The 17037-nt window shown below is 33.8% G+C and overlaps 1 protein-coding gene and 1 long non-coding RNA gene across 2 annotated transcripts; one reads left to right on the top strand and one right to left on the bottom strand.

Moving 5' to 3' along the window:
- The first annotated feature begins 1472 nt into the window (after positions 1–1472).
- On the top strand, positions 1473–9593 carry LOC132737989 (uncharacterized). Its single transcript, XM_060725404.1, has 2 exons — positions 1473–1561; positions 7732–9593. The coding sequence occupies exon 2, from the start codon at positions 7733–7735 to the stop codon at positions 8582–8584; it is 852 nt and encodes a 283-aa protein (XP_060581387.1). The 5' UTR covers positions 1473–1561; position 7732; the 3' UTR covers positions 8585–9593.
- Positions 9594–11819: 2226 nt separating this feature from the next.
- Positions 11820–15016, bottom strand: LOC132737985 (uncharacterized). Its single transcript, XR_009626805.1, has 3 exons — positions 14881–15016; positions 12938–13012; positions 11820–12128 (listed from the first exon to the last, which is right to left on the bottom strand). It is a non-coding gene; the product is annotated as an uncharacterized LOC132737985 (long non-coding RNA).
- Positions 15017–17037: the final 2021 nt, after the last annotated feature.

Here is a 17037-nt window from a genome sequence, read left to right as displayed (position 1 = left end):
GGTAGTTAAAATGAATGGTTACCGGTTTCTACACGCCTGGCGCCTGGCATAGAGGTAGGGTACATTTTTTTGTACATGGTATGCAAGAAAAAGGTGTCTCATAAGTCAGAAATGGCTGGCCCTTTCAGTAGTGGTGACACAATGATAAACAAGACCATTCCCCTTTACCTTTTATTAACTTTTTTAAAAAAAAAAGGCAAGTCCTGGATGTAATATTATATTTACGTGTTGCGGTTCAGGGGAGAAGATGTGTTAGCCCCTGGATAGCTCAGCCGGTAAGAGCTGTGGTACGGACCTATTCTGAGGGTCCCGTGTTTGAGTCCCGGTCAGGCTGCACATTCTTCTCACCCTGTGACATTTGGAGCCCAACTTTGGGCTGTGACTAAATATACATTGTAGCTCAGAGTTAAATTTACATTGCTTTTGTAACCTGTGAAATTTGAAGATATATTTTCAATATAGAAGGACAGTATCTCAAGCTTAAGAAATTTACTATTTAGGGGAGAAAAAGTATTTAAGAGGCCGCATAGCTCAGTCGGTAGAGCCGTGGTATGGTACTCCGAGGGTCCTAGGTTTGTGTCCCAATCAGGCTGCACAATATTTATTTTTATTTTGTTGTTTTCTTTACTTTAATTTCCATTTTTTTTCATTATTTCCTGTACAACCCCCTTGACTGGGACAAAACAAAATAAATGAAATAAAATAGAGATTGGTATTGGTGGGACGCACAGGTGACAGTATGATAAAACGCCAAATTTGAAGCGGTTGTACACTAAATATGGGGCAACAAAATGAATATATAGTGAAAGCGGCCAGATAGCTCAGTTGATAGAGCTGCGGTACAGTATTCTGTGGGTTTGCGTCCCAGTAAGGCTGCACATTTTTCTCACCCTGTGACATTTGGTACCCGACGGGGGACTGTGACTGGATACAATTCAGAGTTTAAATAACATTGCCCTGTAACTCAAGGATAAATTCAAGGATGAATTTCAGGGGAGTGTCACGGTTCAGAAGTGTTCACTTATTAGGGGAGAAGGTGTAAGAGTAGCTGTCGGTCGAGCCGCAATACAGCATTCCGAAGATCCCAGGTTTGAGTCCTGGTCAAGCTGCATATTGTTTTCACCCTGTGACACACAACCAAGCAAAATAACGAAAAAGCAGTAACCAGACACCATGTAATTTTGTGTTCATGGCTATATGGCAGCACTTAAAAGCAAAAGTGGAATTCTATTGTTAATTTGAATTGTCATTTTTGCAGGTCTAAATGATGTGTTGAGTTGAGAAAACGTTTTGTAACATTTTGATATCAAAGTTAATGTAATCTAAAGACGCATACATACTTAATTAGTTATAAGAAATTACATAGATCACATTTCAACAGGATTTGTCCGCCATTTTGAAAAACGGCCGCTTTAAACCTGTTAAATTTATATTTATGGCAAATGTTGTTTACAACCAATTGTAGCGAATATAGAAAAGTTACTTCCCCTTAATGAGTTAACACCATTTGTATACAATCAAAACAAATTGTTCCAGACGTGAATTCTTGTAAATAGTACCTGTAAGTTGATATCAAATATGTTTGATGATGTTTCTTGATTTAATTACCTTTTGCTTTTCAATCTGGAGTTCTTAGAAGTTGTCGGTTATGTTATTAATGTATAAAAAGGTAAGATTATCTTTATTTTGGCGATGGTTCCCGAGTCATGTAATTATATACAAAAGTAACGCATATTGAAAAGGTAAGCAGTAGTTAATTCAATAGAAGTAATATTCAAGCGTTTGCAAGATATGGAAGACACTAGAGGGCGCAAGCAGTCCCGAGCCAATATATAAGGCAGGTGAATGTGAGAAATTGAGAGTTGGTGTTTTGGCAGCGTGTTGAACAGTCGACAATCCTAAATGCTATACCTACTTTTTATATTCTTAGTTGCACAGTGCATAGCGCTGTGTGATAAGGCTGAGAAATATTAAGTAGAAAGAAAGCAAGGATTAAAGATTCATAAAGGGAGATTAAGAATAATTTTATTAGTAGAGAAATAGAGAACGAGATAGAGGGAACGTATTATATAAATAGTATTTCATGTAGGACATTAATTTGATAAATTGTTTAATACGTATAGAAATTATTATTCGTTTTTCAATTAAAAGACAAGGTAGTCTCGAGGAAAATTATATCTATATATTTAATTCAATTTAGTAATTCATGCACATTTATTAAGCAATATAAATCATTGGTATTCAATCAAATAATCATAAGGCAAAGAAGCCAGAGGAAAATTTTGTATCATACAGGTATAAGCTCGGTGCACGTTACAAATTTGGTGGCAGCGGTGGGATAAAGGATAAAGGATAAAAGATAAAAGATAAAGGATAAAATATAATAGTTAAACAGATAAGTACTTAATCGAGTACCGAGCCCTTAGCTCAGAGACCATTATTTCATATATAAATCATGAATGACATGAGCATAGAAGACAATCAAATATTGCTAAATAAAATCAAACTACTTGTAATAGATAATGAAAGTCTCAGGGTCCAGCTCGAGATACATTCCCTGGACAAATTCTTGAATAAATCTGAAATATCCTCTGTGACGGAATGTTCAGCACAGAGCGGTGAACCAGATCACAAGGATAAGTCACCAAGCTTGAAGCACAGTACGCCAAATGAGCCAGAAGTATTACATTATGATGGAAAGACACGGTTCCAGGGTTCTAGGATGAAGACCGAAATATCTTACCGTAAAAATTAAATTTTTTTAGGTTATAAGGAATAAAGGGGTCTCAAAAAACCTCCCGATTTAGTCTAGAAAAATTTAAGGGATGGGGGTTGCAAAAACGGGGAATATGCCTTTATAAAAAAAAATTTTATACAGGATAAAAAATAATAAAATTTCAAAACACCCAAAATATTTTGTCCTTTAAAATTATTTATTTAAGGGGGGTTTCAGAAACAAAACCCAGGGGAAAAGGAAACAGGGTTTGTAACCCAAACCTTTAAAATATGGAAACAAAAGGAATTTGTTTTGGACTAAAAAAAATTTTTTTAGGAAAAAAGTTTTAAAGCTTTACTCCCGTTTTTGAAAGAAAAAAAAAGAAATTGTTATATTCCCAAACCCAGACTTGACTGATCAAGGCATACAAACCAGCCAAAAATGGACAGTTCTCAAGAATCAAAAGTATACATGAAGCCAGCAACTTTTGATGGAACAGGATCATGGCTAGATTACAAAGCTCATTTTGACGCTTGTTGTGAGATTAACAGATGGTCTGAAAAACAAAAAAGGTCTTTATTTGGCCGTTTCTTTGCGCGGACAGGCTCAGGGTGTATTCGGAAATCTTGGAACTAAAGATCGAAAACTTTAATGAATTAGTCAAGGCTTTAGAAGAGCGATTTGCACCTCCAAATCAAACAGAATTATATCGAGTGCAATTAAGAGAGAGAAAGCAAAAACCCGTCTGAGTCTTTATCAGAAATGGGCCAGGAGATACGAAGACTTACTAACTTAGCCTATCCCTCAGCACCTTCAGATGTGAGAGAGAAACCTTGGCAAAAGAGCAGTTCATAGATTCTCTTTTCAGTTCAGACATGAGACTAAGAATAAAGCAAGCAAGGCCTGTAAACCTCAACGATGCTGTAAGACACGCAGTAGAGCTGGAGGCTTTTCATAAAGCTGAGAGGCGAACAACAGATAATAAAAATTTTATGCGTACGGTTAGTCATGCAGAAAATTTAAATGTTAAGTTACAAAATGACGTTGAACCGTTACAAAAGTCAGTGTCAGAAATTAAGAAAATTTTACAGGGCAATACTTGGTCAAAGTCTGCAGATTCTAGACAAGGGTTTAAGACACAAGATCTAAGAAATTCCGATGGTTCGGGTAAAATGTACACAAATTCAAAATACTCAAGTTCAAGGTATAATAATAATAATAATAGAGATATGTCAAGTTCTAAATGTTATGAATGCGGTGAAAGTGGTCACCTTCGTTATAATTGCCCGAAACTTCATAACCAAGTTTCAAATTTTAAACAAACAAAATATGGTAAACATAGTGTAACAAATACTAGTAAATATGGGTCTGGGTTATTTATAGAAGCTAGAATTAATAATTTTCCAGCAACTTGCTTAGTAGATACAGGGGCTACCTTAACCATAGTATCAAAGAAATTCCCCTTTGAAATTAAATTCGTTTAAAGCTGATATCGTTACAGCATCAGGACAATTATTAGATATACAAGGAAGCACGAAAGTTAAAATTGAGATCGGGGATAATGCATCATTGCTTGATGTAATTGTATCAGAAATAGAAGGGGAAGCAATCTTGGATCTTGATTATTTAAAATCGCAAAATGCAAATATCGATCTTATAGAATGTGTTTTACGTTTAAATGGACAGTCTCATGAATTAAATTGTTCGGGACCGATAGGGTGTTACAGGGTTATTGTAAAAGAAAGATCTGAAATTCCCGGGAATTCTGAAAAAGTGATACAGGGTAAAATTAATGATGCATCTAAGCCTACTAGAGGTTTGTACTTAGTTGAACAATTGAATCGCCCTGTTCTTGATAACGATGGTTTAGTTGCTCGAACACTTGTGCAAGCAAGTAACAGTATACCAATAAGAGTTATAAACTTTTTAGAAGAAACAAAGGTTTTGCATCCAGGAACTCATGTTGCTATCATGAGTCCTGTTAAAAGTGTGAACGAAGTTAAGGTATCAAGTGAAAAGAATAATTCTAATATCCCGTCTCATTTAAAAGATCTGTATGAACGAGCTACTAAAGATCTCGATAAAAATCAGTGTAAAGATGTTCACAAGTTACTGTGTAAATATTCTCATATATTCTCTGAGACAGATTCAGATCTAGGACGCACAGGAATAATTCGACACAAAATATCGACTGGGGATGCACATCCAATTGAACAGCCTCTCCGAAGGCTTCCTCATCAAATGAACGAAGAAGTTAATAAACATGTAAATGAAATGTTGGATAAGGGAATTATAGAATCATCCTCAAGTCCTTGGGCTAGTGGTGTTGTATTAGTTCAAAAGAAAGATGGAACGCATAGGTTTTGTATCGATTATAGGAAATTAAACAATGTAACAATAAAGGATGCGTATCCAATCCCGCGAATAGATGAATCATTAGATCAATTATCGGGCGCAAAATGGTTTTCATGCTTAGATTTAAGTTCAGGTTACTGGCCGGTTGAAGTTGAGCCCGAAGATAAAAACAAGACAGCTTTTATGACCAGGCAAGGGTTGTATCAGTTCAAAGTTATGCCTTTTGGTTTGTGCAATGCGCCAGCGACTTTTCAATGGATCATGGAGACAGTACTAGCTGGTTTACATTGGAGTGTTTGCTTGATTTACCTTGACGATATTATTGTCATAGGGAAAAACTTTCACAATATGCTGGATTACTTAGATACAGTGTTTAAAAGATTAGAAGAATCTGGCCTGAAATTAAAACCTAGGAAATGTAATATTTTTGCAAAAGAAGTAGAGTTTCTTGGGCACATTGTTTCGTCTGATGGTATTAAAACTGATCCACAAAAAGTAAACTGTATAAAGTCATGGCCAACGCCTAGAAATGTTCATGAACTTCGTTCATTTTTAGGACTTTGCAGTTATTACAGAAAATTCATAACAGGTTATTCAGATATTGCTGAACCCTTACATAAATTAACAGAGAAGACTCAAAAAATTGATTGGAATACAGAATGTTCTGAAGCATTTAAATTTCTGAAACAGAAATTAACAGAGGCACCTGTGTTAGCGCACCCAGATTTCACACAAGAATTTATATTGGATACCGATGGTAGCAATGTTGCTATTGGTGGAATTTTGTCACAGAAAATAGATGGACATGAACGGGTTATTGCCTATGCAAGCCGATCATTGACAAAGGCTAAACGTAAATGCTGTGTCACACGTAAAGAACTTTTAGCACTTGTATATTTCGTCAAGTACTTTAAACATTATTTGTATGGTAAACAGTTTACAGTAAGAACCGATCATGGGTCACTTAGATGGCTTATGCAGTTCAAAAATCCGGAAGGACAAGTTGCAAGATGGCTTGAAATACTTGCTTCATACAATATGAAAATAGAACATCGGCCTGGGAAAATGCATAGAAACGCTGATGCATTAAGTAGAATACCTTGTAAACAATGTGGAATAACAGGTCATCCAGTTAATGAAAGAAAATTTCAGGTTTCAGCAGCTATTTTGACACAGGATACAGATGATCAAGATTTAGACATTTCACTTCAAGTTGCACAGAATAATGACAAAGATATTCAAACAATAATAAAATGGTTAAAAGATGGGAAATCAGATAGTGTAGGTATCGGTTGTGAAAGCTACTATTTGAAATCTTTATGGGCACAAAGGCAAAGACTAAGTATACATGAAGGGCTATTAGTTAGAAAATGGGAAGTTATAGCAACAAACATTATTAATTGGCAGGCTATAATTCCAATTAGTTTTCGGGTTAAAGTCCTTAAATTCTCTCATGATATAAAGGCATCAGGTCATTTGGGTATCCGTAAAACACTTAGTAAGATAAGACAACGATATTACTGGCCTGGTTTACAAAATGATGTACGAAATTATGTTAGTACCTGTGAAAAATGCTTAAAACGCAAAGGCCCAATACCGAATAATAAAGCACCGATGAATGTAGTTAGGTCAGGTTTTCCAATGGAAAGAATTGCGGTAGATATACTAGGTGAGTTACCACAAACAGAACAAGGTAATAAATATATACTTGTAATTGCTGATTATTTCACGAAGTGGACTGAGGCATTTGCCATGCCAAACATGGAGGCAAAAACTGTTGCTAAAATAATGGTAGAACAGATTATAGCAAGGTTTGGGGTACCGAGTAGTATACATTCTGATCAAGGTAAGCAGTTCGAAGTTCATGAAATGTGTGAGCTGCTGCAGATACAGAAGACCAGAACAACACCTTACCACCCGCAATCAGATGGTATGGTAGAGGTTTTTAATAAAACATTAACTAGAATGCTTAGTATGTTTGTTGACGAGAATCATAAAGACTGGGATGAGTACTTACCTTATGTGATGATGGCTTATCGAGCATCTGACAACGAAACCACAGGTATGTCTCCCAACTACCTTATGTTAGGTAGAGAAACATCTACACCTTTAGACATAGCATTTCAAGTTCCTTCAAATTTTAAATCAGTACCAATATCACATTGGGCATGGGAACTTCAAGATAGATTAGAAGTGGCACATGCTTTTGTAAGGCAACATACTGGAAACTCAATAAAAAGACAGAAAATGTTTCATGATGTTAAGCTCTCATTTAATACTTTTGAGCCTGGAGATCACGTTTAAGTTTATTTTCCAGTAAAAAGAATTGGTTGTTCTTCTAAATTCACATCTTTTTGGAAGGGCCCTTTTAAAGTAAAATATAAGATATCAGATGTTTTGTATAGAGTTAATTGTGGTTATAATAAAACTTTACAAGTAATTCATGTCAATCGTATGCGAAAATTAAAAGGTCAAATTCTTCCAGAAGATACTCATATATCTCAAACAGGACTTTCAGAAAGTATAGAAGATACAGAGATAGAAGAAAATAATTTTGTTTCAGAAATAGAGAATAATGAAGATGATATGCAGACAAACAGATATGGAAGAAAAATTAAGAAACCATCATATTTAAATGACTATGTATTTTCTATTTCCAGAATGGCAAATAATAAACAGACCGTGAGAAAACTTTCTCCAAAGACTTTATGTCCAATATGTAAGGACCTTGTGCTTGAAGAGAAGTTTCTACAGCACATAATGTTATGTAAGAAGAACAATGATAGTTTGTGCTGTGTGACATGTAAAATGTATTTCAAAAAGGAGATTTACAGAAGTAAACATATGAAGAGAGTGCATAGCACTGAAACTACCGATAAGGAAACTCCAAGTACAAATCAAGAGTGTTGTAAAATTGGTGACGAAGATTCTGATTGGGATCGGGATCCTGACATTGAAATATCTGAGGAAAAGACTGACAATGTCATAGATCAACAGAAAGTGAAAGAAGATTCAGAGGCAATAAAAATTGGAAGGTTATATAGGAAAAGAACACTACCTAATCCGGTGATAGCACCAGTCACTAGAAAGTGTCCGAAACTTGATAATGATACAAATCAAGAAAATAAATTGGACCCGACATTGAAACCAAGCAATTTAATTGAAAATCCTCAGGAAATAGATAATTCAGGAAGCACAGGAAGTTCTGGTGATTATATTATTAATGATGAAGGCGAAAGTGATAATGAATTAAATTGTGAAGATTCAGTAGAGGATGAGGAGCAAAGTGATGAAACTGATATAGATACTAAGGAAGATGAGGTACAAGAAATTGACGAACCATCATCAGCATTGCCTGAAAATAGAGTAGCTCCAGCCGGGGAGAAAATGTCCATTGAGATAGAGAAGGAGAAATTAGAAATAGAGAAGAAAAAGATAGACTTAGAGACAGCTAAATTTGAGTTTAAGAAGAATATGTTGACAAAACTAATTGACATCGTATCAGACATGTAGAGAGAGTAGGGATATGATTTTAAAGGACAGGAATGTTATTTAAAATGTGATATTATTTTCTGTTATTTTGTTGTATAAGCGAGACGCTTGATGCATAATAAAAATTTATTTGATCTGTGAAATTGAGTTTATCATGCGGGACGCATGCCTTTCGGAGGCGTGGGTAATGTAGCGAATATAGAAAAGTTACTTCCCCTTAATGAGTTAACACCATTTGTATACAATCAAAACAAACTGTTCCAGACGTGAATTCTTGTAAATAGTACCTGTAAGTTGATATCAAATATGTTTGATGATGTTTCTTGATTTAATTACCTTTTGCTTTTCAATCTGGAGTTCTTAGAAGTTGTCGGTTATGTTATTAATGTATAAAAAGGTAAGATTATCTTTATTTTGGCGATGGTTCCCGAGTCATGTAATTATATACAAAAGTAACGCATATTGAAAAGGTAAGCAGTAGTTAATAGAAGTAGAAGTAATATTCAAGCGTTTGCAAGATATGGAAGACACTAGAGGGCGCAAGCAGTCCCGAGCCAATATATAAGGCAGGTGAATGTGAGAAATTGAGAGTTGGTGTTTTGGCAGCGTGTTGAACAGTCGACAATCCTAAATGCTATACCTACTTTTTATATTCTTAGTTGCACAGTGCATAGCGCTGTGATAAGGCTGAGAAATATTAAGTAGAAAGAAAGCAAGGATTAAAGATTCATAAAGGAAGATTAAGAATAATTTTATTAGTAGAGAAATAGAGAACGAGATAGAGGGAACGTATATATAAATAGTATTTCATGTAGGACATTAATTTGATAAATTGTTTAATACGTATAGAAATTATTATTCGTTTTTCAATTAAAAGACAAGGTAGTCTCGAGGAAAATTATATCTATATATTTAATTCAATTTGGTAATTCATGCACATTTATTAAGCAATATAAATCATTGGTCTTCAATCAAATAATCATAAGGCAAAGAAGCCAGAGGAAAATTTTGTATCATACAGGTATAAGCTCGGTGCACGTTACACAATCATTGAATTGTAAATATTAGAATATGGGACAAGTAATTGAACCTTTATTCTTAAGAATAAATATGTATGGTTATGAATGACAAGTTTTACATTTGTATTACCCTTTCCGGCAAAATGTTCGGGTAATTTGACCTAGTTTTCGGAGAAATTGGCCATTTTCAACTACAGTTTAAAATTAGGTATAGCCCATTTAGAAATAAAAAAATGGACAAGAAACAATGTTTAACACCCCTCACAAGTTTTAAAAGCATTTATTTTCTTAAATTTAATACTTTTAGAACTTTGCAGAACGTTATAGCAGCACGCATTCGGATCCATGTTAATTTTCATGAAAATTTTGGAATTGTATTTAAAAGTAAAATATTGTGAGGTGAACAAATGAAGTAATTTACATATTGCAATCGGCACGTACAATCAAAGAAAATTACCAAAAAGTGGTCAACATATGCAAAAACAGCCCTTCCTGCGTTAGTAACGCAGTAGAAATATGTAAATAAAATACTGCAAAATCTGTACCAAACCCCACGTTACATGTGAAATATGATTTGGACATTGAATGTTTTTACTTTTCTTAAAATAGTAGTACATTTTTCTCAATACTGATTTTCTTGAAATAGTTTGGCTCATCTGGAGGCGTGCGTGCAGCTTTAATACTTTTTTCTATATTAAGCTCTGTCAAATATCGAACAAATTTTTAGAGGGGACTATCTTACAGTCGCTCCTATATAGTTACACCACTTCTCTTGTATGGGTTTAGGAGGAGATGCTATTGAAGTAGACGACATTTGAAATGTGAACGACAGACGACAGACGCCGGACACAAGGAGTATTATAATAGCTCACCTTGATCATCCTCGTCTGGGCAACGACTATCGATTGCCAGTTATTTTTATCAACATTCAATTTAAAAGGTATATTTCGATGCACATCAATAATGTATCAAGAATAATGTCTCTCGTCTAACATCTGTGGATTGTCATAAAAATCACGTATTCAAAGTTATATTCAACTCAATAAGCCATTTTCACAAAAGATCTTAGTTTTAAAAGGGCATTACTCCATCATTAAGCTTTCGAAATAATGCCATTGTTAAACAACATTCCCTTTTAAGGATAAAAGTTTTCTTAACTTCATGTTTTACCTTTCCTAGATATAAAATTTCTCTGCTTCATATTAAGCAATTTTGATAGAAAATCTTAGTTAAAAAGGGACTAAGCGTCAAAGATATAGCTTTCAGAATAATGCCTCTTGTCTTAAAACCATCATAAAGCTTTCCAAATAATGCCGTTGTTAAGCAACATTGCCTTTTCAGGATAAAAAATTTCTTAATTTCATGTTTATACATTTCCTAGTTATAAAATTTCTCTGCTTAATATTAAGCAATCTTGATAGATAATCTTAGTTTAAAAAAGGACTTTGCTACAAAAATATAGCTTTCAGAATAATGCCTCTTGTCTTACAACTGCAACTTGTCATGATCAGTGTCGTGTTTACAAATATCTAAGCTAAAACCTCTAAAGTATATTTAAAGAAAAAGATTTATTTAACTCTATTCTTTTTCAGAAAAATCAATGAACCCCACCCCTGGTAAAATTTAAACAAATTTAGTAGAGGTCTACTAGACAATGATTCATATCTAAACCTTATGTGTGACAAAAAGGTGATCAGTTTACCAATATAATGTTTTTCCGTAGGCAATAAAAATACTAGGTCAGCCATTTAACATTTATGTCTATCCTTCTTTAGTTTAAGTACAACCTCATTCCAGTTACATAGTTTTGTATCGGAAATTTGAATATTTACTAAAACATCATATTTTTGCTTTGTTTTGGTCGGCATTTAAGTCACACCCACTTGTTTGATGGTCATATTCCAATTTTGAAGTTAAACATGTCTTTGGGTTACCCCATCTTGTATCAGATATGGTAAAGTTTCTATATAAATATATCATAACATTTAATAAGAAATAGCTCTACAAAAAACATATAATCATATTTGACTTATTTTCGCTCAATCTTTTAAGATATGTGTTTGATAATGGCAAATAATATGCATTATGATGTAAGATATATTCACAATGAGGACTTTCAACTGTTAGTACTTCGCTTTTGCATTTATTCAGCCACCATGGAATTTCAAAAAGAAATTTCAGATATTAAAAAAATTCTTTTACTTTTGATTCATTAATAAAAGGAAAAATACCTGTAGTCACTTTGAAGGAAATCCTTTCTCTCACTGTTCCGTTGTCGCAAGCAAATGAAAGATCAGCGTGAGAAGAATTCACTGAATCTATAGCGAGCTTGAATACTCCCGCATTTTCATTAAATGTGAATGTAAATGTATATGGTTTGTTTGAATAAGGGGCACATGCTCCTAAAAAACAGTCTGCGTATACATCATTGTCCACATACCAAGTCATCTCATTATTATAGGGAGTAATTGTGCACACGAGTTCTACATTAGAGTTTATTACGTAGGTCGTCTGTCTATCAGATGTTTGCAGCAAAACACTTGTCTCTAAAAATATTAAGTCTGTACAAATGAAATATAAATATTGTTTTTCTATTTAAAGTTATACAAAATGTTGTTGTTAAACAAAGAACTAAATTTCATTTAAAGAAAGAAAATAAAATGCTTAGTTACATGCATTACACCCTTTTTATTTTGTGACCATTTTTCAAAGGTGAAAAAAGTGATAAGTTTTATATAAATAATCCATTTTAAAATTTGCTTTCAAAATTGCGACTGTCACATGATAATTGGAACAGATCAGTTGAAATTACAAATTAGCCAAAAACAGACGGATGTTCTGATTTTCATACGAAATTTTATTAAATTATTGTTCAGCAGTATGATTTCTGCAGCGAAAGTACACACTTTGTAAAAGTGTTGTAAATGACTGATGTACATCAATAACTATGCAAAATAAATGCAAACACAATAAAAACAAATATAATTAAATCGTACGTAAGACTTTTCTTCTGCTGAGAGACAAAATACTTCTAATTGTGCAAAGTGAGCTAGGAAATTTTAGCCATTTCTGACTTAATAGATTATTATAAATGATTATGAAAAAAATTAGGACTACACATTCAAGCAAAGATATGACAAACTAGGACTGATCATGTGAAGAACGCCTTAGGCAACTAGTTGACTTAATGTTCAGCTAATTTTCATTTAAGGACGTTAAGTGTCTAGCAGATTACTCATCTCTAAATATTTGAAATTACGAAATTATTAAGAAAAAAAGGAAAAGAAAATAACTCAACAAAATACAGAATATTGTCCAGTTTTATCTCAATCATATAAACTTCTAACATTATTACCTGTGACTGAAATGTACACTCCAATTATACAACATTTGAGAAGGAACCATCGTATCGCACACATCACGCAATAACCTAAGAACAAGAAATATTATATCAATATACACATTGCAATTAACAAGAGATCGCTCACCTGACCCATCGAACTCATCCGAACAATTACCTAGACAAGCATTCTGACCAAGTTTCATGACAGGTGAGTCAAAAATGTGACCACTAGAGTGTTAACAAGGATTATCTATATTTGAGCAGTGTGATGCCAGGTGACCCATATTCGAGCTTGACATTAAAACCATCAATACAAACTTTCAGACCAATTTCCAGGATACTTGGATCAAAACAGTAGCCACTAGAGTGTAAACAAGATTTTTTTTTGCTCCTGTGACCTAGTTTTCCATGCATTATAACCCTTGTTCGAACTCATCCGAGCAATTACTCAAACAAGCATACTAACCAAGTATGATGATAATTGAGTCAAAAATGTGACCACTAGGGTGAAAACAAGGTTTTTCCATATTTGGGCGGTTTGAGCTAGTTTTTTTTATCCCAGATGACCCATGTTCAAACTTGTCCTAGAAATCATCAAAACAAACTTTCAAACCAATTTAAAGGATATTTGGATCAAAATATTAGGCAAAAGATAATTAACAATATTTTTCTATTTTTCGCTCCTGTGACCTAGTTTTTCATCCGAGATAACCTATGTTTAAACTTATCCGAGCAATTACCTAGATAAGCATACTGGCTAAGTTTGATGATAGTTGAGACAAAAATGTGACCACCAGAGTGTTAACAAGGTTTTTCCATATTTGGGCAGTGTGACCTAGGTTTTGACCCAAGGGAACCCATATTTAAACCTGACTTAGAAATCATCAAAACAAACTTTCAGACCAATATTCATGATATTTGGATCAGAACAGTAGCTTAGAGTGTTAACAAGCCTTTTCTATTCTAATCTCCTGTGACCTAGTTTTTGATCCGAGATGACCTATGTTCGAACTCGTCCGAGCAATCACCTAGACAAGCATCCTGATTAAGTCTGATGACAATTGAGTAAAAAATGTGACCACTAGCGTGTTAACAAGGTTTTTCTACTTTTAGCTTCTGTGACCTAGGTTTTTATCCGAGATGACCCTTGTTCAAACTCATCCGAGCTATTACCTAGACAAGCATCCTGACCCAGTTTGATAATGATTGCGTCAAAAATGTGACCACTAGAGTGTTAACAATGTTTTTCTATTTTTAGCTCCTGTGACCTAGGTTTTCATCTGAGATAACCCATGTTCGAACTTTTCCGAGCTATTACCTAGACAAGCATCCAGAAAAAGTTTGATGACAATCGAGTCAAATATGTGACCGCTAGAATGTTTACAAGGTTTTTCTATTTTTAGCTCCTGTGGCCTAGTTTTTCATCCGAGATGACCTATGTTCAAACTCATATGAGAAATTACCTAGAAAATCATCCTGACTAAGTTTGATGACTATTAAGTCAAAAATATGACCGCTAGAGTGTTAACAAGGCTTTTTCTATTTTTAGCTCCTGTGACCTAGTTTTCATCTGAGATGACCCATGTTCGAATTCAACCGAGCTATGGCCTAGATAAGCATCATGACAAAGTTTGATGATGATTGAGGCAAAAATGTGACCGCTAGAATGTTTACGAACAAGTGTTGACGGACGACAGACGACAGACGACGGACATTCAACGATCCTAAAAGCTCACCCTGAGCTAGCTCAGGTGAGCTAAAAATGAACCTTTCATATTAAATACTTTTTAAGATCCGTTTTGCATTCTATCAAAGAAATGTTTACCTGAACGAATTACTAATAACTATTTATATCCATGTCAAAACAATTGACAAACAATTTAGTCAAAATAATGTAACGCATGTATATACCAGTTATGTCATAAAAATTTTCTTAAACTTAAAAGTTAACTTACTTTTATATGATTAGATTATTATAACTATGTGCTTCACGGTTTATTTTTATATAATATTAATATCCCGTTACTAAGCTAAAAATGGACGTCAAAACTTTACACAGGTTGTACCACAAACATTATAAACAGTATAAATGATAATCGATACACATGTTAAGTTAACTACCGTCATTCATCGTAATCTACTAAAATTCACACACATTCATGATAATGTTATGCATCTTATGTCGATTACATATAGAAGGTATTATCTTTGATTTTGACAATTTTCGGATGAACTGAATATTAAAAAACCTACACATTCGAAACTTATTAAACTGACGAACAAAAGAAAACATTGTATTTCTCGTTTGAAATAAACGAAAATGTAGCAAAACAACATTCACAAGATTAACGGATGTTTTGGCGTTGGTGGAAGATCTCCCTTTCCTTTATACAAACCTAAATCATTCATACAATGTTCTGAGCAAAAACAAGAGAAACCAGAAAAGAGAAATATGGAAAAAACGGTTTGCATATTTTACGAGTAAAAAGGAGTATACCATGTGAATTTGTGTTGATTTTATCTATCTATGTTCAAGTAAAACTTACGAAATGGTTAAATAAATATGGTAGGGATCTTTATTCATTTATTGATACCGTGTTTGACCGCTTTTGGCATGAAATCAAAATGTTAGCGGGCAGATCATTAATGAACGCAATTTTATTCTTACTGAGAAAATTCATAGTATGTCTTGCTGTAAGGCTTGTGGCATATTTCTGTTAAAATAAAGTGATATTGGGATTCGTTTGAAACAATGGGTTTACGTGCTTAAAAACACTTTTGTGTACCGTAAGACATTTCAAAAACACATCGGTTACGGAGACAGGTGTGCGATAACCATGCGCAATGCCTGCCCGGAAAAAAGCAACATTTTCGCCTCCAGAATAATCTTTTTTAAATACTCAAAAATTGGAATTATTTTATTTCTTCTACGGTCAGAGAAAACAAAATATTGCCTTATACAACGACCGTGTATACATGCCCAATTTACAAGTCGTCGTCAATACACATCCAACATCAGGATGACATCCACTTAGACCACCTACGCGCAGTTTGGACATATATTTGGTTGTAATGTGTACCAGTGGTGTTAGAAGCAGTGGCAGTTTGGAAACCATTGCTAAGTATACCAGGCGTCGCGATGCGCGAACGATCAATACGTGGTAAATCTTTATTATTCTCCGTTGCATGAAAACATTTGCTACGGTTTGAAAGATCGGCTAGAAATGCCTACAACCCTAGCATAAATCATTCAAATGGCACGTTCTAGTGAATTAAGTAGAATTCAAGGCGGCATGCCAAAATGAGTGAAAACTTACATTTTTCTTTTTTATTCAATTTCTTTTTTTAATTGACAAAAACGTCTATAAAAGAAATATTTAATTGTAAAAATGAATATTAATGCTGGTCCGTGAATACACGAGAAAATTGAGCTTTATCTTTTTTAATTTACCTATTTTATTATTGTGTGTAATTCAAATAATGAAGTTATAAGAGGTCACATTTTGCAAAAACTAGTTTGCTTTTTCTTTTCTTTTCATTTCATTAATTATATGTTAAGTGATTTGCACAAATCTGACTCAACCGAAACAACTTTCATAATCTTTAAATATCTATACAAGTAAATAATGATATCCGTTAGCTATCTCCTGGAACTACTAAATTCTTTATAAAAAAAATAGTATGTAAACACATGAGGGGTTTTTCGTCTATCGGCCATCATTGAAAACAAAGAAAGTAAGCTATTTAGCAAGATAACATATGGACATAGTCAAAATATATGGCATTGGCATTATTATCATAAAGATATGAAACAGACACGAAGAAATCCAAAATTACAAATGATATTTTAGAATTGTACGCAGAAATGAATTATTACGCGCCAATCAGTAAACAAAACTGAATGCAATTTACAGAATCCTTAGCCACAGTCTTCATTATGAAGTTCTAGGTTTTACAATATGTACGTTTTTATTATCGTCTTCAAATTTGACTTTTTATCACAATAAACAGCCTCAGCATTCGTATAACAGATGTGTTACATCCACTTTTTACTACCAAAAACATGTTTAATTTTATAAAAATCTGGAAACACTATAACCCATGTTATTTTG

This window comes from Ruditapes philippinarum, unplaced genomic scaffold (assembly GCF_026571515.1).
Source record: "Ruditapes philippinarum isolate M1 unplaced genomic scaffold, ASM2657151v2 ctg8719_1_1_1_1, whole genome shotgun sequence".
Taxonomy (NCBI): Eukaryota; Metazoa; Mollusca; class Bivalvia; order Venerida; family Veneridae; genus Ruditapes; species Ruditapes philippinarum.
This window is presented reverse-complemented; position numbering and strand designations above follow the sequence as displayed.

Bases quoted from the DNA above. Each gene is read 5' to 3' on its own strand.
- LOC132737989 (XM_060725404.1), top strand. From the start codon at position 7,733: ATGGCAAATAATAAACAGACCGTGAGAAAACTTTCTCCAAAGACTTTA.